Source organism: Erigeron canadensis, chromosome 2 (genome assembly GCF_010389155.1).
Source record: "Erigeron canadensis isolate Cc75 chromosome 2, C_canadensis_v1, whole genome shotgun sequence".
Classification (NCBI taxonomy): domain Eukaryota; kingdom Viridiplantae; phylum Streptophyta; class Magnoliopsida; order Asterales; family Asteraceae; genus Erigeron; species Erigeron canadensis.
This window is the reverse complement of record NC_057762.1, coordinates 36,359,409-36,383,784: the sequence shown is the minus strand read 5'-3', so window position 1 is coordinate 36,383,784 and position 24,376 is coordinate 36,359,409. Positions and strand designations below refer to the sequence as shown.

The following is a 24,376-nucleotide window of genomic DNA, read 5'->3' as shown; positions in this document are numbered from 1 at the left end:
TAACATAGTGCTTAACTAATTATCGTTATTTAAGTGTTTAACAACACATTGATCCGTCAAAATCGAAAAAATCACGTTTTTTGGTGGATGCATTATTTTGAAGAATATGCATCCAAGATGGATGCACAAAACAAAAAACATGATTTTCTTGATTTTTACAGGCCAATGTGTTGTTATACACTTAAATAATGATAATTAGTGAAGCACTATGTTAGTTTTATGGACTTTTAATGCATCAAAATGATGTTTTTTTAAGTGTTCTCACTGTTCTTATTTTAAGATTGTTTTCACTGGAGTGTTACCATATATATATATATAATGAAAAAAGCAATGATCAATATTGAGTACAAAAGATGTCGGGATTGATAGGAACGCGAGAGGTAATTGTGAAAACTAAATGCATGGACCACAAGAAAGGTGTTTACTTTGACATCCGTTCTAAAAAAAAAAACTGTTTCATGAATAAACTTTGAAACCAGGAATCGATTGATTCAAGGATGTTAATTTAAGTTCTATTTAGAATCTATAACATTAAGTTAATTTTTTTTATCTGATCAGTTATAACATTATAAGTTAAGTTTTAGAACGTTGCATTGCGTTGTTGAGATAAAGTTAACTTATCTATTTGATCAGTCAATCATACCTATGTTTGCCAACCTTGGGGGCTTACATCTAATTAATAATTATCCTTCATCTATCAATTGGGATATTTTTCATGCCTTTGTTGAGCTCTATCTTACTCGCATCATAGTTTCATCTATCTCATATACATTCCAGTCCATACGGATTTATATCAATGGAAGCTAAATGCAATTAAATTTTTACCTCAAATCAATCTTCTATAAGGTGTATACTTGGACAATACAATTAATTGATCATTTCACCAATCTCTTTAATTTAGTTCTATTTAGAATCATTAGTGACTTAAAACTACATCTTTTCTATTTGACTTATAAAGTTTGTAAGGCACGCCCTTGCTCACATATCACAAATTCAAAATCACCATCAACCTTCCGCTTCTATTTAACTACAATTCCTCTACAAGAACCACCATCGTATAATCAAAATCTTCTAGATGATTTTATAGAGCTCTATATTTACTCAATGTAAGTTGTTACTTGATCAAGGATCTCACCTTTATCTATCCCATATAGATTTACAACAATGGGAACCTTTATCAATAATAATAATAATGATAAGGGGGCAGTTTGTCATTCCTGGAAGTACAGGGTGTAAATTTTACATAAATATATTTGGATCCAATACAAAGTAGCCTGTGTTTATAATTGCCAGGGGAAAAGGGAAAAACATATTACACAAGTCAAAGCAATGAAAATGGTGAAAATTTACAGTGATCTCATTGATTTTTTTCTTTCACTGAGATAAAATATTAAACCAACAAAACTGTTCTCCAGAAATATTTCACATATTATAAATTGTAACAAGGGGTCCATGGTTTTGCAGATTATGGTGAAAGAAATTATAAGAATAGCTAGAAAGATTCAAAAGCCATTAGTACATCAAAAACTAAGGTTACTATTATAGTAGACACAGTCATATAATGCAATCACTATAACTTAAGAATTAAACCTAGAAGTAGCCCGGTCCGACTGTTGCCCGCAAGTCATCCTTGAGATTTAGCGATGCATAATGGGTTCAGCGTAGAAAGCACAACTTTCCAAGATGGGGTTGAGCTTAAACTTTGTTATATTTATACTTCTGCCCTAAATTAAATCTTGTGATCCTATCGTTAAATCCATTCAATACCAGGCTTCTCACGGCATCTACCCCTTGTTCCAGAGCTGCATCTATCTGCAAAATAAGTAAATAATACAGAAATTACAGGGAACCCATGTTCTTTCTAACACACACATCTCCCTCCAGTATGTAGAAGAGAAGTTGGTATATACCTAATTATCTATTGAAATGTGGATAGATTTGAAAGCAAATTGAGCTACTTTTGTATACCTCTTTCCTTTCAACATCACTGAATTTCTGCAAAAGGAAGGCCTTCATGTCCATGGTGCCCGGTGGATCCCCAATGCCTACAAGAACAGATTGTCAAAACAATAGGATAAGTATATAACTGTTCTGTCTCTCTGTCCCCATTCAGAATGTCTACTTTTCAGTTGCCCTGTTTTCATTTTGTTGAAATACTTCTGAAATGAATATTACCAGATAAATGAAGACATATGTAGAGGTGGCAAAATAGACGGGTCAAGGGAGTTGGGCAATAGGTCAAAGCAGGTCTGGTTAAAATCTGGTAATTTGTATATAGGCCAAACCACATTTCACCAATTTTTTTAATAAACAAATTAGTGAGTCAAATATGGTTACAAATATCATATTACTTCAGTACTATATGTAACTTTTACTATCATTATTCAATAGGATTTAATGCATTAAACAGTAAGTCAGTAACACGCACTTGGGGGCAACTTTCGACCCATTTGATCAAGTTCTTTTGAATGATTGACACGTCATAGATTAAACATACCATTGGTAAATGGGTTGAAATTGCCACCTCTATAATATCTATAAAGTGATGGAGTTTAAATGCTAGAGACGTGATTTACATAAGCCTACCTATACAGAACCTTGGGAATTCACGTCGACCATCCAAATGTTCAATAACACTTTTTACCCTACATGTGTAAAAAGGGAATACAAAGAAGAAAAAGTCATTTATGGAAGCTATACATCATGGCATTCTAAGTTATGATGGTAAATTATGTACCCATTATGATACCCATGTCCTCCCTTTGGCTGAAGCCTCAGTACACCGTTCGGTAAGCTCATCTCATCATATACCTAAACAGATAAGATATAAAATAACACAATAAATATATATGACATCCCATGCTTGTACATTTATTGTAGTGATGCAATTCATTAGATGAATTGAATACCAGTAAAATATGACGCAACGGCACTTGATAATATGCAGCAAGTGGCCCGACCTGATTGAACAAGAAAACAAGATAAAGATTAGAGGTTTCATTTTATCGGCAAAGACAACCATAAGGTTAAACTATCAGAATGCTAATACCAAACAATCAAAGGTAATATTAGGGGTGTAAGAAATGAACCGGAAAACCGGTCCGAACCGCGTGATCCGAAACCGAAAAAACCGAAACCGGAAAAAACCGAAAATATAAAAACCGAAGTCTAACAGTTCGGTTACGGTTTTCAATATTCATTACCTGCGGTTAACCGAACCGAACCGAATTTTGATATATACCTACATATAATCATATATATGTATATTTACACATATATGTATTACATGAAAAATTCCTTGGGGGTGAAAGACCCGGGTTCGAAACTCAAACCAAGGAATTTGGAGTCTCATCGCCAGGCAGCATTGCAGGGGTTGCTAGCTTGAGAGAAATATTCTCTATGGGACTAAGTGGTTCCCAGGCAAATACCATTTTTTTTTATGAATACATCATTTACATATCTATTTAGCTAATTTTTGATATTTGTTGTCTAAAATATTAACAATTCTATTAACTTTCTTTGACAATTTATGATTAATTTTGGGTATTCTAAGTAATTTTCTTATATACATATATATATATTCTTTTTAAGAAAAGTTGTTAACTTTGTTTAAGATGTTTATCAAAAATACTAGTAATATCATATAAAAGACATTTTAAGTAGTAAATCATGATACTCTTAAATAGAAACTTGCATTGCATATGTGTAACGTTATAAAAAAGTAATTCACAATTAGATGTAATGTATATTTATTTATAAAACAAAATATTATTGTAGTTAAATAACTATTATGCATTAAAAAGTTAATTAATGCAATGTAAATTGACTATTATAATTGAAAACTTAAACTTTATATTAGCATCACTTTAAAAAATGGTTAACCGAAAATAAAACCGAAATTAACTGACTTTTTCGGGTAACCGATTTGCGGGTAACCGAACTTAACGGTTCAAAATTTCTAGCTAACCGAACCGAAACCCGAAAAACGGTTCGAAATTTCTAGCTAACTGAACCGAACCGTTTACAGCCCTAGGTAATATAGAAGCCATTTGTATGCAATTTCTGCTTGATGAATAGGTTTAAAAAGTTCAAATATTTAACCCTATCGTAATTGTTCGAACAAAATGGAACCAAAGGGGGATGTTCACATGGTACAAGAACCAAAATACACCGACGAATACATGTCTAGAAAATGTAAATACATCAAGTGTAAGGATTTTGTGTGAATACAATAACCAGACATATATAAAAAGGGTAAATGGGTGGAAAACCTCTGGTCCCATGTACCATTTTGGTACTCAGAGCGCACACCGCATAGAAATCATGCCCGGTAAGTCACCATTCTCACACATGGGATCACAAGATATAGTTTCTCCACTTGCCTTTGGCAAGTTTTAAACTTGTGACCTCTAGCCTTCATCTGTGGGCCCATGTGGTCACATGATGGCGGTACCACTAGGGTTTCACCCCATTGGTATTAGACATATATAATGAAACATTAAAAATAGAAAACCAACCGACTCTCCACTGAAATTCATATATCCTTGAGGTTTTGCTAACAGAATGGGCACCTCTCCAATAGAACCTGTACTGATTGCAGAAACAAAGGTTTAGAACAACATATGTGTGGTGTCGAACTTATCACCAAAGCAAAATATTCCTCAATGCATCTTACTCATCCCGTTACAAAAAAACACACTCGTAACATTCATTTTTACATTTCAAATTAGCTTACCTAGAAAATAAAAACGCCATAACACGAAATAGTTCTTTTCAAGTGTAAAATGTAAACATAAGCCTGGTAAAGATACTCTTCAATGTGTACACGAGAACGAAAAAGGACCCTCTTTAACAGATACAAATTCCAATAGCTTTGTCTTGTAAACGCACAAATTTCTTTTTGCAGATTAACAAAGCAAAACAGAATTAGCTTTCCAAACTAATAACACCAAATAAAACCAACATATATACCTATTCCGACGAGGGCTTTCGACTGTATCGTATTCATCACAATCTTTTCTTCTTTAGAAATAAGATCAATCATTTCAAAACCAACCTACAAAATTTATTAAAAAATCCAAACAATAATCAACAGCACCTTAAACCCTACAAAAATCTTTAAAAATAATTAACACAAACAAAATAAAAAAAGAAGGCTTACATTGTGGCGAGTACCATGATACTTATTTCCAGGATTACCTAAACCAACAATTAGCCATGGGGTATACTCTAATTTTATATTATTATTATAATTATTATCATTATCAGTATTAGGTTCAGCAGCAGCTGCTGAAACTTTAAAGTTGAATTTCTTATGCTTTGAAGGGTTTAAGGAATGTGAAGTGGGATTTTGATAAGATAAGGAAAAGGGTTTAACAGTTGGTATTGTACAAGATAACAACATTGAGGTGAGAATTAAAAGTAAAGTTAATGATCTTGTGGATAATTAACACATAAAAAAGGATTGTTTTGGTTAATAACAGATTTTTGGTCGGATTTTTAGTGGACTGTTTTTTCTTCCATGGATGGATTTTATCATTTTATGATTTTTTTCTTTTCATTTTTTAGGTGAGAGTTTTTTTTTATATGTGCAAATAGTTTCCCGTACTTTGAGCTTAGTTATACATAGCCCCTATACTTTCTAATTTTTTAATCAAAAGTTGTAAGACCAAGGAATCTTCTCGGCACTACACACAAACTACTCAGAAAGTATAACAGAAAATTTGCTTTTTGCCATTGGATAATGAACGTTTGGTTGAAGTGGTCGACCGGTTTTGAAGAGCAAGCAAGGTTTCAAGTCGAAACAAAACCACGCCCTTCAAATCTCCTAGGATTCGTGTACCTTTTGGCCAACAAACTATTCGACCAAAATCCAAATTGAGGTTTGGGTCTAGGCGTTTGGGGCTAATAAGTAATTTGCTAAGGATACTTGTAGCCAAGGTTGTAATACTCGGCCGATGCAGCCGATTTTATCGAGTTGGATTGCGTATCAGCCGACTGGCGATACGAGTTTGTCATACTTGGTCTGAAAATCGGTCATGGTTATAGACTCGGGTCAACTTGGTCAAGACTCGGTCGTATCGGTCAAGACTCGGTTGTATTGGATCGGGTCAACCAAAGTCGAACTTTTTTGTTTTTTTTTTTTGTTAAAGCTTTTATGAATTATGTTATTGTTTCTAGACAAATATTTTTAACTTGAAAATATATGTTATGTTTAAGTTTGAAGTTTTATATACATTTTTATTTTTTTCTTACATATAATTTGAAAAACTATTATTTTATACATAAAAAACTTACTATTCACCGATCTGATTTTAAAAAAATCATGACTCCCCCCTTCTCTGATCCGATCACAATTCCGGAGTTCCGCAACTTTGCTTGTAGCATGTAAATGTCATATGAAGATAGGTGAATGATTAATTAAATAATATGATTTACATGTAATGAGTTGTAAGTTAAACTAACAAAGTAATTTTTTTATATCATAAAGAAGAAATCTTATTTTCAAGACACCTAATTAAGTAATATGTCTTAAAAACTTGTTAGTTTGATAATAAGAAAAAATAAATATTGTAATACTTTTATTGGACTATGTTGTTAAAATATATAAACTATTCAATGGATTTGGATTTCATTTGATTAACATAGATGTTTGATAAATTTTAGATTAAATATTAAGTATGAGGTCGAAATGTAAAAATTAAAATGCTAAATTAAAAGTAAGATTAAGAAAGATAGTTAAATGAGTCATTAATTTGTAATTATAAATTAAGTGAAAATAAAATGAATAGAGAAAAATATAAGTTTTAGGGCTTTTCTAATATATGCATTAAATATAACAGCATGGTGCCCGCGCAATGCGACGGCGGTGACGGCAATACGGTGGTGACGGGTGGCGGCGGCGAGTGATGGTGATGAAGACGAATATTGTAGGCTATTAATGTAATTGTAATTAATATACTCGTAGTAGTTAGTGTAGTTATTTTTGAGATAAATCTCTCCATTGTGGAAAATCTATTTTCTTTCAAAATTATTATATATATTTATCGCAAACAACTAAATATAATAATCATAATACTTTTTTAGGAAAAATACATATACAAATTAATTATTTCCTAAGACGTATATTTTATGGGGTTTATTGCATTATGATTGAATACATTTCGTGTAATAAAAACTATGTTCGACACGTGTGGTCTTTATTATTTAAAAATACCAATATGAGTGTTAAACCCGGTGTGGGGTACAAGCTTCTTTTGAGAGTCTATTTTCTATTCTCGAGCTTGGACCCATTTTTTTACATTATCAGATATAACTCTTATAAGTATGATAAACAACTTTTAAAATTGCCGTCTTACAATAAAAGTTGTGGCATCGTCTATTAATCCCCAATCATACTTTAAAAAACTATATTTTTTTACGGATTATTTCAATTATTAAACTTTATGTTTGATGATGGTCTATTAATCCCCAATCATACTTAAAAAAATCAATCATTAAACTTTAATGTTTATTTCGTTTGATATAAATATATTATGTTAATTTTTACGGATTAACTCAAATGTTTGATTTGCACGTCATCAACTCAACTCGCAGATTATAGTATTATTAGATTAAACACATGCGTTGCATGATAATTATTTTTATTATAAACATATGTTCAAAAATTATAATGAATACTTTTAAATTGAAGTGTTAGACTATAATATTGTAACAACAATGTATTCAAATATAAACTTAGTATTTTAATACTTATTCAGGGACTTATATTCTTTAATAATGTCTAAATCATGTAACCATATAAGAACAAATCAAATCAAGGAATAGACTAAATATAATATACTTCATAGATAAACCTTCGACATAAGTTCAATTTAAATACATAAAACATAAATTGAAAGAATTAATTTTTAAAAAATGAATAATTTTTAAATATGAGTAAAAAAAAGTAATTTTAATTTAATAACTAATAGGTAAAATAAGATTTTTTTAAATTCAAATGATGAAAAAGAAAAAAATTTTACGATATCATATTTAATTTATTGTTAAAATAATACCATAAAATATTAAAAAGAAAATAAATGATAAGTAAACAAAAAACTTAGTTGTCACTTAAAAACTTAAGTCACATTAGACCTAAATTATCCCCAAATAAGTATTGTTAAATTACATTGAAAATATTATATAATAATCCAGCCAATGACATCTTTTTTCAACTTATTTTTATACCACAAAAGATTTATTATCTTAACATCAAAAAAATCCTTTATCAATACAAATCTTGATATTGTTGAAAATAATCGTATCAATGGATAAAATTAACAAAATACTTACGTAACTCGTGCAAAAGACATATACATCTCCAAAGTTTCTTTAATTTGTTCATTAATTAAATAGACTAATACCTATCCATCATATTATATGATATAATTCAAATAAATTAATTAATATTATTAAATATGACTACGTAAAAAAGTTTAATAACGATTGTTATTATTGTTTTATTAAACAAAACTTCAACAAAACTTTAGCCATTTTTTCTTTATAATATTTATTATTATTAATTAATGATGATTAGAATAAAAGATTAAGAATAATTTAATTGACATGTGCTTAGAAATAGGAAATTAATGTAAATATTATACATAAAAAAAATCCCGGATTCTCTCATGCCAACTAATAAAAAAAGTATCCTCTCGAAATATTAATAATTTAATATCATATATTTTAGTATCAACAGCTCAGCCAAACACAGTCAGTGTTAATTTGGGTTTTTGAAGGAGGGGAAGTGTTCGATGAGCATGAGCTTCAACAATGAATGCAGCAGCTGATTATGTGATTCATTTACCTCCATCCTTCCATCCATCCATCCATTTTTGGTATCAAATTAAACACTTTCTTTCAATAAAAAAAAATGCTGTAATTCATTCATCATTGGCGCAAACACTTTCTTTCCATTCCAATTCATCATATCAGCCCCTGCAGCTACCTGTATGTAATTCAGCTTCAGGTACATTACTAGTAATTTATAATTTCACTATCATACTCGTGTTATCTATATAAATAAATAAATGCGACTCCGCTTAAAATACACACTCCTCCATTTTAATTTATACAGTAGATTTTTAATAAGTGTTTCTGAATTTCCTTATATATATAATATATATTTATGTATTTGACCTTCTATAACCTATGAGGTATTGAGGTGGCACCTTACTTGTAGCGATGCGTAGGGATATTGAATTGTAAGTTTGATATAGACCAAACAAAAGTTTAAAATTCGTGTTACGTTTAAAAAACACTTACGGAGGACTTTGAAATGACCTCGATGACGATTTGAATACAAAAATTGTGGTTAGGGTTAGGGTTAGGGTTAGGGTTAGGCAGGCAGGAGATAGAATCATAAGTAGAAATAGTTGGTAGATTTGTTTCTTAAGGATCAATGCGATTGTTACTTGAACTAGCCCGTTGGTAGTTTGATTTTAGATTGGCTAACTATTACTGATCTCTTTTTGGACATAATGCTGTTGGTATTCTTGTGAAGGCCGGTGTGTGAATTCGAGATAAAAATGGCCGTTGAAGAATATCATTTTGATGCGTTGTCTTAAGTTTTCTGGTTTAGTTTTTGTGTGGATATACAATGTGTGTTAAATTTAACAACAAGATGTCAAGTTTTTTTAAAAACTGTTTTTTAAAACATGTAGAAGGGGATTGTAAGCTAGCTACATAAAGTGTTAGGAAGAGAAGTCTTCTCCCGCGGTCTGCATTGTTAGTAGTCTCTCACTGGTTGAACTCTGTGTGGCTAACGGGGAAGCGCCTTGGGCAGGCCTTGTGTGAGATGACCGGAAATGTCTAGGCCAAACTTGCAACGATTCAAAGCTTCCTTCCAGCATCTCCACTACTTTACTTATGGATGGCCTTGCTGATGGGTCAGACTGAATGCACCACATGCTCACCGTCATCATCTTTCTAACTAATTCCTTTTCCTTTGCGGTTGTCACTCCATGGTTTTCTAGATTGCCTGCAGCTTCCACTTGCTTGTGTATCCATTCGGGAAAATATTCGTCATTTGTGCTTGTCATGTTAGCATTACTTCGTTTCCATACACCTGTCATTTCAAGAACCATCATCCCGTAGCTATACACATCAGATTTGTGAGATGCACCTCCTAGACTTCTGAAAAATACTTCTGGGGCCATGTACCCAGCGGTCCCTCGTGCACCCATTACAGACACTATACTCTCTTTCCTTTTACACAACTTTGCCAACCCAAAATCAGATATTTTAGGGACAGATTCTTTGTCCAGCAGAATGTTGTGAGGCTTTATGTCAAAGTGTACAATTCTTGTGTTACAACCTCGATGCAGATACTCTAGACCTCGTGCAATCCCTTTTGCAATCAAGAATAATGTGTTCCAGTCCAGATGAGCGCAATCACCATCTAGATGCTTATCCAAGGATCCATGTGGCATGAACTCATACACGAGGGCTCTTTTCTCTCCCTCAATACAGAAACCCACTAGTGTGACTATGTTGACATGGGAAGTTCTACTGATGCTAGCAACTTCATTAATGAAATCTTCTCCATCTCCATGAGTTTCAGCCAAAAGCTTCACTGCAACTAGTTGCCCGTCTGTCAATTGTCCTTTGTAAACACTTCCGTAGCCTCCTTGTCCTAGTTTCTCTTGGAACGATTTTGTCATTTTTGTGATTTCTTTATACTTGAATCTCTTTGGTGCCAAACTTCCGTAGTTCCTTATAAAAATTTCTATTTGATGATTTCTGGTTGTTCCCTGTCCAAATCCGGTGATGCATTATGTTTATGAGCCGAGTCTCTTTTGTGAAAAATCTTAGAGACATTTATGAAGGTTCTTACCCAAAATTGAGACATTCCATGAGGTCCTGGAGCTCCTTTAAGTTTCGATAACCTCTTTTTTCGATGGAGTATAATAACCAGTAAAAGTATAGTTCCTGCAATGGCACATGAAATGCCTGCACAAGATGTTAATATGATGGTTAGGTATATCTTAAAAGATACGAGTATGAGCCTTGATTTGTGTGAAAAGGGGAAGTAAGTTCTGTGTTTTTGTACTAAGTGAATTCTTGAATGTCTGCTTGCTTAGAAAATTTCCTCAGCGTAGATTGAAGTTTGCTTTCTTACCTATGATTATAAGCATCCTTGTACCACCCTTGGATCCTGTTTGGAAAGATGGTAAGAGGTGGCTGAAGTTAGTGATAGAAATCAGACAAGGCATAATAAGTGATTTTTGATAGGGGTGGGACTCAACCAGCAGGGAAGACACTTAAGTCATGATTTTTTGAGCCAAACTGAAATGAGAAAGATTATAACTAAGTACATCATTCAACATTAGGCCAACATAGCGTATGGCTGGTGACAATTTTTTTGGTCAAATGGATCTTGGAATATACAAATCTGATAGTTTGCAGGCGACACATTCTTCTTGAAGAACTTTCTTATAGAAAAGGAGGGAAACATGTTGATATAGATCACTTTGATATTTTCTCTACATTTTCAATCTTGTAGTACTCGACCCTTTAGCCCAACTACTTCACATGGTCTATGCCAAATGCCTTGTCCATATGTAGAAAACAAAATATAAATCACATTTTGATGCTATTTTTGGTTATCAAACATTCAAACCTATCCCCTAATGAGTTGATAGCAGGCATGGTTAGCATAATCAAACCAAGTCTTAAGTTGATTTAGGTTGTTGTTCTAAGGAACCTACGTTCTAAATCTGAGTGCATTGTCTTAAACTCTTAACAGTTTCAATTTGATTTAGGTATGTTGTCCCCGGAAACTAAAGTTTCCAATAGACGAGAAGCATGCGGTTTATAATCCATGCAAACTAAAGTTTCCAATTGACTAACTAAAGATCTATCTATGGGTACTGTGATATGATTGTTGCATTGTACCAAAAAGTTTAGCATCCCTGCGGTGGTCGAATTGGTACTGATAAAATAACCATCAATCTGAGTGCTATTCATATTGCAGCTGAATTGGTAATTAGCGCCCAACGACCCTGAAGAACTAGAATTGCATCCATAGTATAGAGATACATTCTGGCCAAAGTAATCACCGTTGAAGAGTGTCGAGTTGTAGGTTGTGTTGTAGATTGATTGAGGGGAGAAGTTGTTCCATAGGTCGTTTCTGGCAAAGGTGATTACCTGTACGCTGCTATTAATATCTAGGATTCTATAGTGTACTGATTCGTAAGGGAGTTCAGGAACATTAGATTCACAGGTTACTTGAAAACCTGAGTGGCCGCAATAAGGTGGACGGCCGAGTCCCCAAAATGGGTATTCAAGTTCAATGTTTCCACACCTGGTTGACTGGCTACAAACATCAAATGGTCGAGTCTCCTGGCACCAGATGACTGGGTGACATATACTGATGGCTAGGATCACTATCACAGCAAAGAGTGTGAGGCTTGGTTGAAGCTGGGGTTTCATGGTGGTTGGACTAGATCAAGAAAGATGTCAATGAGCTATCGATGGAAAAGACACCTGATAATATAAATGATGAAAATAGAAACAAGTATTGATTATTTTAAGTAATGAAAGAAACAAAATCGATTTTTGTTGATTAATTTGTGCGTATAGCTGACTTGGTCTAATGGCCCGAATTTACATCTTTTGACTTTTTTAATTCTGTATAGCTTTTTATCTAAGTATAGATACATATAGAAACATATACAAAATATCAGGCCGGCTTAAATGACCATAGTAGGTCTGGTTGGTTCAACCCCAGAAAGGGTGATAAACTTGGATTACCACTTGCTGTCAAAAATAAAGCTGAACTCATGACTTCTTTATGGTATGAATAAGGCTCGAGTATTTTTGTACATCGACCTGATTTATATTTATAAATTATAAGACCTTGTTAACATTTTCGTTGGATTACGTAGATATCTAGTGTCTGATTTTAATGCACTATTGTCCATCAACCTTTTTGATCAGTATATGTGAACAATGTAACGTACATAATAACTATCTTTATACCAAACCTAGTGCCTAGCAGTATCTTAGGTGCTAATCAACTGTGTGGTTGTTGGTTCAAGACCCAATTTGGACTATAGTAAAATGTGTGCATTAAAACTAAAAAAAGCACTCCATCTTGATTGGGCAATCACCATTGTCAATCTAATTCTGAGTTCATTACACTCTCTATTGCATACAAGTTTCTCATAGAATCACATTCTCTTTTTTCAAATGGAGAAATTTGTGTGTTTTTGTGATAAGTTTGAATGTTTCCCTATATTTTTCAAGACCATAGTATAGTTTTTTTTTAGAACGACATTCTAATCTACTCCTACTCCTAAATTACACGCATGCCTGGGATGAAACCCAGGTTTCTCGAAAATCCCTATTAATCCACCCCCACAAATGTGGGAAGTGGCACTCGAACCCAGGTGGATCCCCCAAGTCAAAGACCTTACCAATGGGCCACCAACCCCATTGGCAAGACCATAGTATAGTGTTTCCCCGCCTTCTCTTTTTGAAAGGTAGTTTGTTGTGTCATTATAGTTGGGCTCATCTGTGATAATATTATTCCAATAGAAATATAAGCCTCTTATAACTATCTTGATGAAGCCAGTGCACAAAGCTATGTGGCTTTACAAATGATTAGGAAAAGTCTTCCCCTACAGCCTGTATTGTAGATGCTCTCTCAATGCTTGAACTTTGCATGACTGATGTGGAAGAGCCTTGGGGAGGCTGCGTTGTGGGAGATGACCAGAAACGTTTAGGCGGAACTACCAGTGATTCAAAACTTCCTTCCAACATCTCCACAACCTTACTTATGGATGGTCGATCCGATGGATCATACTGAATGCACCACAGGCTTATCATCATCATCTTTCTTGCTAATTTCTCTTCCTCATCATTGGTCACCCCATAATCTCCTCGATTGCCTGTAGTTTCTATTTGCTTGTATATCCAATCTGGGAAATATGAATCACTTGAGTTTCCCTTGGTGGCAGTATTGTTTTTATGTGCACCCGTCATTTCTAGCACCATCATCCCAAAACTATACACATCAGATTTATGAGATGCCCCTCCGAGATTGTTGAAAAATACTTCAGGGGCCATGTATCCCACGGTACCTCTAGCACCCTTTACAGACACAATACTCTCTTTGTTCTTCCACAGCTTAGCCAGCCCAAAGTCAGATATCTTTGGTACAAATTCTTCGTCTAACAGAATGTTGTGAGGCTTTATGTCAAAGTGCACAATTCTTGTGTTGCTACCTTGGTGCAGGTACTCTAGACCTCGTGCAATCCCTTGTGTGATTTCGAACAATGTGTTCCAGCTTAAATGATGCCCATCGCCACGTAGAAATTTATCCAATGATCCATTTGGCATAAATTCATACATCAGAGCTCTTTGCTTTCCCTCTATGCAGAAGCCTATGAGTGTTACAATGTTTACATGAGATGTTCTACCTATGCTAGCGACTTCGTTAATAAAATCTTCTCCTTCTCCAGTCCCTTTACTCAAGAGCTTCACTGCAACTAGTTCCCCATCAGGCAATTTCCCTTTGTAGACACTTCCATAACTTCCTTGTCCCAGTTTCTCTAGGAATGAATTTGTCATTTTCTTGATTTCTGAATACTTGAATCTTTTTGGTGCCAAATTTCCATGGTTGCTTATGAATATTTCCATTTGATGATCTGCAGCTTTGGGAGTTTTCCATAGCCTTCTTCTGGTCACAAACAGCAGAAGCATAATTCCTGCTACGCTGCATGAAAAGCCTACACAAGGTGCTCAACAAATGTTTAGATCCATTTAACAATAAAGAATAAAAAGTAAGGTACATTTCTGTTTTAATACTTCCAATTTTGGTGATTGTGTGCTTAGTTAAACAATGTCCATAACTCCATATAGATAGCAGTTTTTCCACTTACCTATTACCAGCTTCCACTTTCTGCTAAGCAGAGCTTCCTTGGATTCTGATGAAGCAGTAGGAAAACACATAAATTAACTCATTACAAGATCAGACTATAAGTATTAAGAAATGTACTAAATGAGTGAGTGAACCCAGCAGTAACTTAAAACACAATTCTGTGAATAAGATTATACGAACTAAATCGATCTTGTCATCATCATTGAAAATTTCATTGATCAATGATATTATGATAATATATAGGATCAGAATATGGCTCTTATGTTACTCTAGTAGCTTGAATGGTCACCCCCCTCAAAGGAAAATGAATTGATGTCTTACAACTAGCATGTTGCCAAGATATCTTGGATTTTTTTCTGGCTCACTGGTCACACATCTTTTGTAATTTAGTTAGACTGGATGAAATTTTAGACACATTTTTTTCGGATTGTTAGGAATAAGTCTTAATTATTTGAACATATCTAAATGTCGAGTGATAGTAAGCAAAGTAATGTTGGAAACTTAGAATCATATCTTCATATTCCAATCTATTACTATGTATGTACATTATTAATTTAAAATCAGATAATATTGACTCTGAAACCATAATATAAAAAGTCCCCCTTGAGTACTCGTGAGAGAACAGATTGGTCCTGGTTGTCAGGCTTTTATTATATTTAAGTTCTTGTCTGTTTCTTAGGAGTATATTTTGTAGTGAAGGTTCAAAGTGGTTTGCTGTATTTTTGTAGCTTTCTGTTTATTCTTTGTTTTTCTAGAAACCAAGGAACACAAAGTCTCCCATGTTAACTTCGTCAGTCCAGTGGGGTCTCTACATATAGCGGGTCTTGTTCAGGGTGTAAATCGCGTAAGTCGCAAGATAAGCCCTGGATTTGTTTATGTTGCATATCCCAAGCGTTAAGTCGTCTTTATAAGCAAAATAAAAAGAATAACTGGTTCATTTTAATGAACTAACTCCCCAATTGTTATGTAAATCAATATTCATAATATTCATCATAATTAGAATTACAACCCTAATGCCCTGTCTATAATATAAGATATCCTAGATTACTCTAATACTATTCCTTAATCACCAAGAAATTACAATGAAAGGAAGCTACCTAAAATATACATCTAAATAATAATAATAAAAAATACGGGTTGTATTAATTTTTATGTTTGCATGTTTTTCATTTCATTGCTGCATAATTTTAATTCAAAATGCATCATAAGCCAAATTTATAATTTTGTTTTTTCTCCATGCAGCTATAACCTTATTAATAAGTAGATGTATTTCACAGGTTTTAACTTATCTTTTATATAATACTGAGCGGAAACGACATAGGAAGGATCAGAAGTCCTTCAATTTTTTCGCTTGTGCTTACATCATTAAATCTTCAAAGTTTTTTTTTTCTTATTTGAAAATATATATTATTTTAGCCCAAAGTCTAAAGCTATTTGGTGCAGGTAAATGTTTTATGATGTGATAGCTTATATTTTATTAATTCTTTGAATAAGCCATTTTAAAAAAACCATACATACGTTGTCTCATACTTGGTTGGTTTTATCATACACTATTCCATTTTGAAAGTATTAATTAAATGGAAGGAAATTTCAATATCTCTTTGAAATGATGACATACCTTTGAGTTTCCAGCAACCGGATCTAGCTTTGTATCCATCGCCGTTATAGCCGCCTTTACACTTACATCGATACCCATCGCTTCCATCAAATGGAGACACAATTTCTGTACAGTCAGCACCATCAGAACAGTCACAACTCCCCTTAATCCACCATCCCAACTTAATCGCTTGTGTGGCCGAAGGCGGCCCCCCGACAGCGCCAGTTCTCTCCGACAGAAATCCGGTGAACAATAATTGGCATCCCATCTTTGTAATGTTTTCATAATTAAGAAACACATGAGTACTATCACCAGAGTAGCAACTTGTGTTACCATAGCTATCATTGGTGCAATTAACAAGTTTGGCAATTTTGGTGTGGAATTGTGAAATGGGCAATGGAAGCCTGCAATTGGTCATCTGGTCTGTGCAGTTTTCCATGAGGATAGAGCTGGTAGATGTTGGGGTGTAGTGTTTGCCATAGAGTTGGCTGAGTGCGTCAGCATTGCGGCCACATTTAATGGGAAGGCTGATTAGTAACCCATCATAGTTGACTTGCCGGACAGGGAATTCACCGATTAAAACAGTGCCATTGGAGGTGCAGTTGAGCTGAATTTGGCATCCGGCGGAGAATCCGAATGGGTAGGGGACTTTATCGAATATGCCTCCGGGGCATGACTGATCACATATAGCTAGGTTCTGGGATATAATGGAGGGTATACAGGAGACAAAATATATGAACAAATTCTGTAGTTTGTTCATCACTTAGTTGAATATTGTAGTGATATACTGATATGTCCCACACGTAGCGAATACAACTGAGAGATGTGGCTAAAGAGATTATATGTTCCTTTAAGAAAGTGGTTGTATTTTTAAGTCCTAAATATTTTCTCATTTTAAAACAAATTCAGTTTTTTTTTTTTCCGACCAATGTCACATCATAGTGTTTTCATAAGACAACTTCTAAGGAGCAATAAGTTATCGAAGTTATGCAAAATTTAATGTGAACCTTTCTTATAAAGATATTAGAAGAGTAATGATATATTTCACTGTAGCAAATTGATTAATCATACTAAAGAGTAATGATATGTCCCCCTACAAAATTTCCTCTAATAATCCTCGTAATGTAATCACATTTCAAGAGTTGCCCAGGAATCGTGTATATGAAATGCTCAAGGAATAAACTTCGAACTTCTTCAACCATTCCCTTTTATGGACGAACTTGCAACGGTCTTTAAGGATGTGGACATTGCTTTGCATGTCTTCATCCCATTGGTGAAGTACAATGGAAATTAATGTCGTTTAGCTTATTCATTTTTTCCTTAGCATTTTTGGTGAAAGTAAAATTGTCTAGTCTAAGTCTTCTTACACAAACGGTCCATTTTCTTAAATGTCTTATATTCATTTTTTCCTTAGCATTTTTGGTGAAAGAATTGTCTAAGTCTGCTTTGTATGGACAGTTATCTTTTCTTTCCCATTTCCTTTGACTTACAAAAATGGGAATGTTTTTTCGTACATATAATGAGTAACAAAGTATCTGTCAAACTTTAAGGTATTTTTTCTTTTACCGATTGCTCTTGTCTTTCATATCATCCAAATCTCTAATCAGTTAGATGCCAGATTGAACTGAGTGACTATTTGAGCCACACTCAGAATTTTATAATTGAATTATCATAACAATTGATTTACTTTACATAACAGTCATACCTTACAGATAATTAAGTTCACTACTACTATTTAAGTGAAATCTTCCCCCACAACCTGCACTGTTAATAGTCTCTCACTCGTTGAACTTTGTGTGGTTAACGGGGTAAGGCCTTGGGAAGGCATTGCCGAAGATGTCCAAAAACGTCTAGGCGGAATTTGAAATGACTCAAAGCTTCCTTCTAACATCTCCACAACTTTACTTATGGAGGGTCGTTCAGATGGGTCTGACTGAATGCACCACAGGCTTATAAGCATCATCTTCCTCGCAAGGACCTCATCTTCTTTGTTTGTCACCCCATAATCCCCTAAATTTCCTTCTGTTTCCACTTGCTTATATATCCATTCTGGAAAAAATGATTCACCTGTGCTTGTCTTGCTGGCATTATGGTTTTTACGTACACCTGCCATTTCAAGAACCATCATCCCATAGCTATAAATATCGGATTTGTGGGATGCCCCTCCTAGGTTCTTGAAAAATACTTCAGGGGCCATGTATCCTGCAGTACCTCTTGCACCCATTACAGACACGATACTCTCTTTCGTCTTGCACAACTTAGCCAAACCGAAATCAGATATTTTTGGAACAAAGTCTTTGTCCAACAGAATGTTGTGAGGCTTTATGTCAAAGTGAACAATTCTTGTGTTACAACCTTGGTGCAAGTATTCTAGGCCTCGTGCAATCCCTTTTGCGATTTGGAATAATGTGTTCCAGTCCAAATGAGATCCATCGTCACGTTGAAGAAACTTATCCAAGGAACTATTTGGCATAAACTCGTAGATCAAAGCTCTTTTCTTTCCCTCAATGCAGAAACCTAAGAGTGTGACTATGTTGACATGAGAAGTCTTACCAATGCTAGCAACTTCGTTAATAAAATCTTCACCGTCTCCTGTAGCTTCACCCAAGATCTTCACTGCAACTAGTTCCCCATTAGGCAATTCTCCCTTGTAGACAATTCCATACCCTCCTCGTCCCAGTTTTTCTTGGAATGATTTTGTCATTCTCTTAACTTCTGAATAGCGGAATCTCTTTGCTGCCAAACTTTCATATTTGCTTATGAATGACTCCATTTGATGATCTGCAGCCTTTCTAGTTTTTTGAAATCTTCTTTTCATCACAAACAATAATAGTATAATTCCCACAGTGCCGCATAATAATCCTACACAAGACGTTTAGCTGTTTGTTAGATTTAATTAAAGAAAGTGGGGATAGTTGCTCTCATGATTCACTAAAAAGTAGAGTTATAATTCTGTTTAAAAACTAAAACTTTGGTAACTGTCCGCGTAGTAAATGATAAACACTTCCATTCATATAATAGTACGTTTGTCTGCTAACCTGTTAACAGCTTCCACTTCCTTCTTACTAGTGCCCCCCTGGATCCTGAGTACAGAAGAACGTAGGTGAGATATCTATGAACATAAATGTTTGATAGTTTGCAGTTCTTTGTATTGCTTCTTATAACTTTTCTACTTGCAGTTAAATTTTGTTTTGAAAACCCAATATGGTTTCTACTTGCAGTTAAATGTTTGATGATTTAGTTGCATTACTTTGTTCTTCCTCAACATTAATGTTCATTGGCGAACTTTAGGTTGATCACTTAGATAATTAGTAGGGTGGGATATTTTCGTTATACCATTTGTCTGGCAGTAATCATGGTGTCTAGCAGACTAATCCAAGGAGCCTGGGTCTGTTGAAGTTAAACTAAATATAGGTGTATATTATAAAGTCTAGGGATGTATTATGTATAAGTGTAAAAGTTAGGAAGTTACATAACTGTATAGTGAATCGGTATGTCGATAGATTGTGTCGGTCTATTATATGTGTCGGTCCTTTAGATGTGTCTGTTCACATCTTATAAATAGGGACAGCCGTACAAACAAAAACCTTGTAATCATACTCGCAGTTTCATAATCAAAGTATATAGTGTGTGTATATTATTATAGATTGTGTTTGCTGGTGGATTACCAACAGAGTCCACCACCACACTTTGAATGGAAATGTGTTTCTTAATCTATCATTGGAGAATGGAGATACCTACTAGTTCCCACATATCAAAGGAAACTGACTAGTGTACTGGACATTTAAAATGGAACATGCACTTCTGTGTTTGTGTAAAGGGCCATATAAATGAATAAAGCAGCTTTATCAAATTATTCATGTTGAACTCGACTTGTGCTCATCCAATTCAAACTATATATCGAGCATAGTGAACATTTCCGAACTCCGAGATCAAGCTTGAGCGTGCATCATGAATGCTTGTGGTGCTTAGTCTTAATTAGGTGCTTGAGTAAATATTGAGCTTGGCTTGGACAGTATGCAGCCCAACGAGAACATGCAGACTTCCATCAACCCCCAAAATGGAAGAGATGTATTCACACACCTAGACTGATTGGCTACAAATGACCAAATCTTGAGAAATACTTGAATGTGGCTAGAATCATTGTTAAGGGAAAGTGAATGGGAGGGTTGCGTGCAGAATGGGGTTTCATGGTGCTTGAGCTGACCCTTATCAAAATGAAGGACAAACTTAGAAACAATTCTAAATTTATCATCTTGTGTCACCTAATAACATGTTAAGTATGAATCCAACAAGATTGAGACCTTTGTTAATCACGGCCCAAGACCCCAATGTTGAATAGTCATTCTCACTCTTGTATATGAATATCAATCTATCAGCGCCGGTCATGGTTCTTTTATATGAAAAGCTTACGGTTTTTGAGGAACCAAACCATAGTACGTTGGGGGATAAGCCGGCCTATATATCAGAAAATATGATCATGCTGCTAAGATTTGTTTGAATATTTTCGGGTTAGTTATTAAATTATCTAATTTGTATATATGACCTCTGAATGATTATGGACTTATAATCTTATATACAAGTTTATTACTGTAGTATATTTATATGTAGAGTATATTAATTCTAGAATTTAGACTAGGGACTTAGCCAGGAAATTTGTTTGGACAAGTTCAAAACTAAAATTAGCAACGTTTGTTAATAATATTAGTGGGTTCATAACAAAAAAATATGTTTTAATTACTATCTTATACGCGTACTTAATAAATGTTAGTGCTCTCGTTGTAAACTAGTTCCGTCTTGTTTTAAATCAAAGGAAAAAAAAGACTCAGGAGGCTGTATAAAGTCTTGCATGAGTAGTTGGGTATTTAATTTTTTTTTTACATGTCTGTATCTTAGGTGTTTACTTAATTGCCTTAGTTAAGATAAGTTCTAGGACGATTTGCTTATATTATTGTTGCCTTCTAGTTTACTCTATGTTTTCTTTAATAAGAAAAAAGAAAATATCAGAAACATATGAAGTCTCACATGCTTTAAACATTTGTATGGTACGTGCATGTTTGACTTGGTCAAATGCTGACTTAATCTGAACATATTCATGAATAAGAATAAGGTGAATATATGAATTTATGTTGGTCTAAATGTATGAGATGGCTGCGGCCCAAAAAAAGCAGAAGTTATATTAGACACGAAAAGATTAGGAGTCATGGTAGGCTGCAATTAGCATTGAAAGTATTTCTCAAAAAGTCAATTGAGTTTTGGGTTTCTTTGTTTGAACTCCTCTGCTTTTTAAATGTATACTTACGATGCTATTATTTCATATGCTGGAAATATTACTTTTAAAATTCACCCCAGTAAAATTCAATTTAATATCTAGGCTAGGTAATGATATACTGTACCTTTCAGGGGCAGGCAACCAGAGCTGGATTTGTACCCATCTCCGTTGAACCCGTTTCTACACTTACATCGATAACCATCACTTCCATCTACCGGTGACACGATTCGTGTACAATTAGCATCATCAGAACACGAGTCGTCACAAGTCCCTTTAACCCACCACCCTAACTTAACTGCTCGTGTCATTGAAGGGGGTGGACCCACACCCCCAATCCTTTCAGACACGAAACCAGTCAACAAAAACTTGCATCCCAAGCTTGTCACATTACCATAATCAAGAAACATATTACTTCTAACATCACCTACGTAACAACTCATGTTACCATAACCAACACTGCTACAATTGACAATTGCGCTACGAAACTGTGGAAGTTGGACAGGGAGATAACAGTTTGATGTCTCAGTAGTGCAGTTTTCCATCAAGATGGCACTGGCAGATGTGAGAGCATAGTTTTTACTGTAAAGGTTGCGAAGGGTGTTAACAGGGCGGCCACACATGGTGGGAAGGGTGACGATTAAGTCATCTGAATTGATTTGTTCGACTGGGAATTCGTTTATTAAAACAACGCCGCTGGAGGTGCAGTTAAGCTGGATTTCGCACCCAGAGGAGAAGCCGAATGGATAGGGGACTTGATTAAATTTGCCACCAGGACAAGACTGGTTACAACCAACGGGTTGTTGAGATATAACAAATGGTATATTGATACAGATATATGCAATCAAAGTATATAGTCTAGTCATTGCTTTGTTCGACATACAAAATGGGAAGGATTTTTGCTTGTGAGAGTGAGGACAATGTTAGGAGGAGTTAAAGGTTCACGGGGAACGTTTGATTTTCTTTTAAGTTTAGTAAGTAGTTGGTATACAAGGTTTGAAACATGAGGTATCAGTTGGTCTATCAAACTTGAATAAAATATAACAAAATTTTCACGCTTTGTCAATCATCAATCTTAAACAAAGGTAGCCTAATAAATTCACCAGTTAGAAAAAAAAAAGTATACTTTTAACGAATATTTCTTATAAAGGCAAATTAATTAGTCACACAAAATTTTGGGACAAAAATATATTTTCATTTTCACACAAAGTTTAGGGACAAAGTTTAATATTTTCATTTTCACACAAAGTTTAGGGACAAAGTTTAAGTTACTTTACTTTAACAGTAGATATATGTTTGATTTATATAAAGAAAATATCAAGACAAAACGAAAAGTATTTGTAGTTAAAGTTAAAAAAAAAAATTAAAATGTTAAATTAAGATTACTTAAAGTTAGTCAGAATATATTATGAATTAAGATCTCCTAAAGTTGATTCAATAAAGTTGGATCAACTTTAGCCATTGGATTAAATCCAATGATCAAGATTAAAATGTAATGTTTAAATCTTGACTATTAGATTTAATCCAATGGTTAAAGTTTAACTTTAACTATGGATTAACTTTAGAGGATTTCAATCCGTATATTATCATAAGTAGATATAACTTATAATCCATTTTTAGAGGTGAATATATTTTTTTTTACCAGCAAGTAAAATATTAATATTAGCAAGTTGTTAGAAAAATGTTACATAGATTCAATAAAACAAGAATTAGGATTTGAAATCCAATCAAGCCAACTAAATTGTAATGATTATTCTTATTTGTGATTCAATTGTGCGAGTAGAATTTAATGCTTTGATGTTGTCCTGGCTTTTTGTTGAAGTTACATATAGGCTTTTAAAGGTAAATACTTATCACGTAACAAAATATTTAAATAAAATTAAGAGTACGTGTAAAGCGATCATTTTGCAGTCCTTACGAACTAACAACAACATGTGAAAGGAACTTAAAACAACTTGAAAGAAGGTGAGCTCCTTGGCTTTTGGATTGAAGGTTAAAAAATTCTTCCGCTATACTCATGATAATATTTCACCACCACTTGAACTTTACGTGGCCGATGGGGAAGTAGTGACTTGGGCAGACCTTGATGGAGATGACCAGAAACGTTTAGGGGGAACTTGCAATGATTCAAAGCTTCCTTGCAACATCTCCACGACTTTACTTATGGAGGGCCGTTCAGATGGGTCTGACTGAACGACTGCAACAGCAGCAGCAAACCAGATCCGACTAGTAACCAATTCGAACAACATCAAAATCGAATTAATTCAAACAGAATCAGCAATCGAATTAAACCAATTTTGGATCTCAGGAACCAACCGACTAGCTTTGATACCACTTGTTAGGAACAGCCTTAGCCTTAAGCACAGCAGAAACAATTAAACAAGAAAATAAAACAGAGAATAAACAAGAAGTTTCCATAATATTAGTTTCCATGTATTAGGTTTGGCTACTCTATAAATATAGCCTCTTGTAATCCCTTTCAATAACACAACAATATAATACAAGAATTACAATTATAATAACATACAAGGTTTATCAACCAGGCTTCCCTAAAGATGACCAAGGTGACAATGGTGTCTCTAAG

General features: G+C 34.2%; 6 protein-coding genes across 7 annotated transcripts; all 6 read right to left on the bottom strand.

Moving 5' to 3' along the window:
* Positions 1–1,407: 1,407 nt before the first annotated feature.
* LOC122587098 (chloroplastic group IIB intron splicing facilitator CRS2-B, chloroplastic-like) lies at positions 1,408–5,513 on the bottom strand. 2 transcript variants are annotated; one of them, XM_043759175.1, is made up of 8 exons: positions 5,162–5,513; positions 4,972–5,056; positions 4,518–4,585; positions 2,910–2,960; positions 2,750–2,811; positions 2,587–2,645; positions 1,969–2,045; positions 1,408–1,812 (listed from the first exon to the last, which is right to left on the bottom strand). In XM_043759175.1, exons 1-8 carry the CDS (start codon positions 5,402–5,404, stop codon positions 1,696–1,698), a joined length of 762 nt encoding a protein of 253 aa, XP_043615110.1. In that variant the 5' UTR covers positions 5,405–5,513; the 3' UTR covers positions 1,408–1,695. The 2 variants fall into 2 exon arrangements, with proteins under 2 accessions (XP_043615110.1, XP_043615109.1); XM_043759174.1 differs by having other exon boundaries at positions 2,738–2,811; positions 5,162–5,510.
* Positions 5,514–9,734: 4,221 nt separating this feature from the next.
* LOC122588189 (LEAF RUST 10 DISEASE-RESISTANCE LOCUS RECEPTOR-LIKE PROTEIN KINASE-like 2.5) lies at positions 9,735–10,718 on the bottom strand. Its single transcript, XM_043760314.1, has one exon. It carries the CDS (start codon positions 10,701–10,703, stop codon positions 9,735–9,737), a length of 969 nt encoding a protein of 322 aa, XP_043616249.1. The 5' UTR covers positions 10,704–10,718.
* A 2,929-nt stretch (positions 10,719–13,647) lies between these two features.
* Positions 13,648–14,715, bottom strand: LOC122588188 (rust resistance kinase Lr10-like). The gene has a single exon (XM_043760313.1). It carries the CDS (start codon positions 14,683–14,685, stop codon positions 13,648–13,650), a length of 1,038 nt encoding a protein of 345 aa, XP_043616248.1. The 5' UTR covers positions 14,686–14,715.
* Positions 14,716–14,880: 165 nt separating this feature from the next.
* Positions 14,881–17,283, bottom strand: LOC122588187 (wall-associated receptor kinase-like 14). The gene is made up of 2 exons (XM_043760312.1): positions 16,545–17,283; positions 14,881–14,972 (listed from the first exon to the last, which is right to left on the bottom strand). Exons 1-2 carry the CDS (start codon positions 17,281–17,283, stop codon positions 14,881–14,883), a joined length of 831 nt encoding a protein of 276 aa, XP_043616247.1.
* A 909-nt stretch (positions 17,284–18,192) lies between these two features.
* LOC122586380 (LEAF RUST 10 DISEASE-RESISTANCE LOCUS RECEPTOR-LIKE PROTEIN KINASE-like 2.4) lies at positions 18,193–19,323 on the bottom strand. Its single transcript, XM_043758372.1, has one exon. The coding sequence runs from the start codon at positions 19,294–19,296 to the stop codon at positions 18,259–18,261; it is 1,038 nt and encodes a 345-aa protein (XP_043614307.1). The 5' UTR covers positions 19,297–19,323; the 3' UTR covers positions 18,193–18,258.
* A 2,570-nt stretch (positions 19,324–21,893) lies between these two features.
* LOC122588186 (wall-associated receptor kinase-like 14) lies at positions 21,894–22,658 on the bottom strand. Its single transcript, XM_043760311.1, has one exon. The coding sequence runs from the start codon at positions 22,656–22,658 to the stop codon at positions 21,894–21,896; it is 765 nt and encodes a 254-aa protein (XP_043616246.1).
* Between the last annotated feature and the right edge of the window lie 1,718 nt (positions 22,659–24,376).

What these genes read in the sequence shown, in the direction of transcription:
- LOC122586380 (XM_043758372.1), bottom strand. Translation starts at nt 19,296, where the DNA reads ATGGAGTCATTCATAAGCAAATATGAAAGTTTGGCAGCAAAGAGATTC.
- LOC122588189 (XM_043760314.1), bottom strand. Translation starts at nt 10,703, where the DNA reads ATGACAAAATCGTTCCAAGAGAAACTAGGACAAGGAGGCTACGGAAGT.
- LOC122587098 (XM_043759174.1), bottom strand. Translation starts at nt 5,404, where the DNA reads ATGTTGTTATCTTGTACAATACCAACTGTTAAACCCTTTTCCTTATCT. An exon ending in GGACATGGGTATCATAATGG is followed by an intron (nt 2,646 to 2,737) that starts GTACATAATTTA and finishes TTACACATGTAG; the next exon opens with GGTAAAAAGTGTTATTGAAC. An exon ending in ATTCCCAAGGTTCTGTATAG is followed by an intron (nt 2,046 to 2,586) that starts GTAGGCTTATGT and finishes CTGTTCTTGTAG; the next exon opens with GCATTGGGGATCCACCGGGC.
- LOC122588187 (XM_043760312.1), bottom strand. Translation starts at nt 17,283, where the DNA reads ATGAACAAACTACAGAATTTGTTCATATATTTTGTCTCCTGTATACCC. An exon ending in CGGTTGCTGGAAACTCAAAG is followed by an intron (nt 14,973 to 16,544) that starts GTATGTCATCAT and finishes CTGCTTCATCAG; the next exon opens with AATCCAAGGAAGCTCTGCTT.
- LOC122588188 (XM_043760313.1), bottom strand. Translation starts at nt 14,685, where the DNA reads ATGGAAATATTCATAAGCAACCATGGAAATTTGGCACCAAAAAGATTC.
- LOC122588186 (XM_043760311.1), bottom strand. Translation starts at nt 22,658, where the DNA reads ATGACTAGACTATATACTTTGATTGCATATATCTGTATCAATATACCA.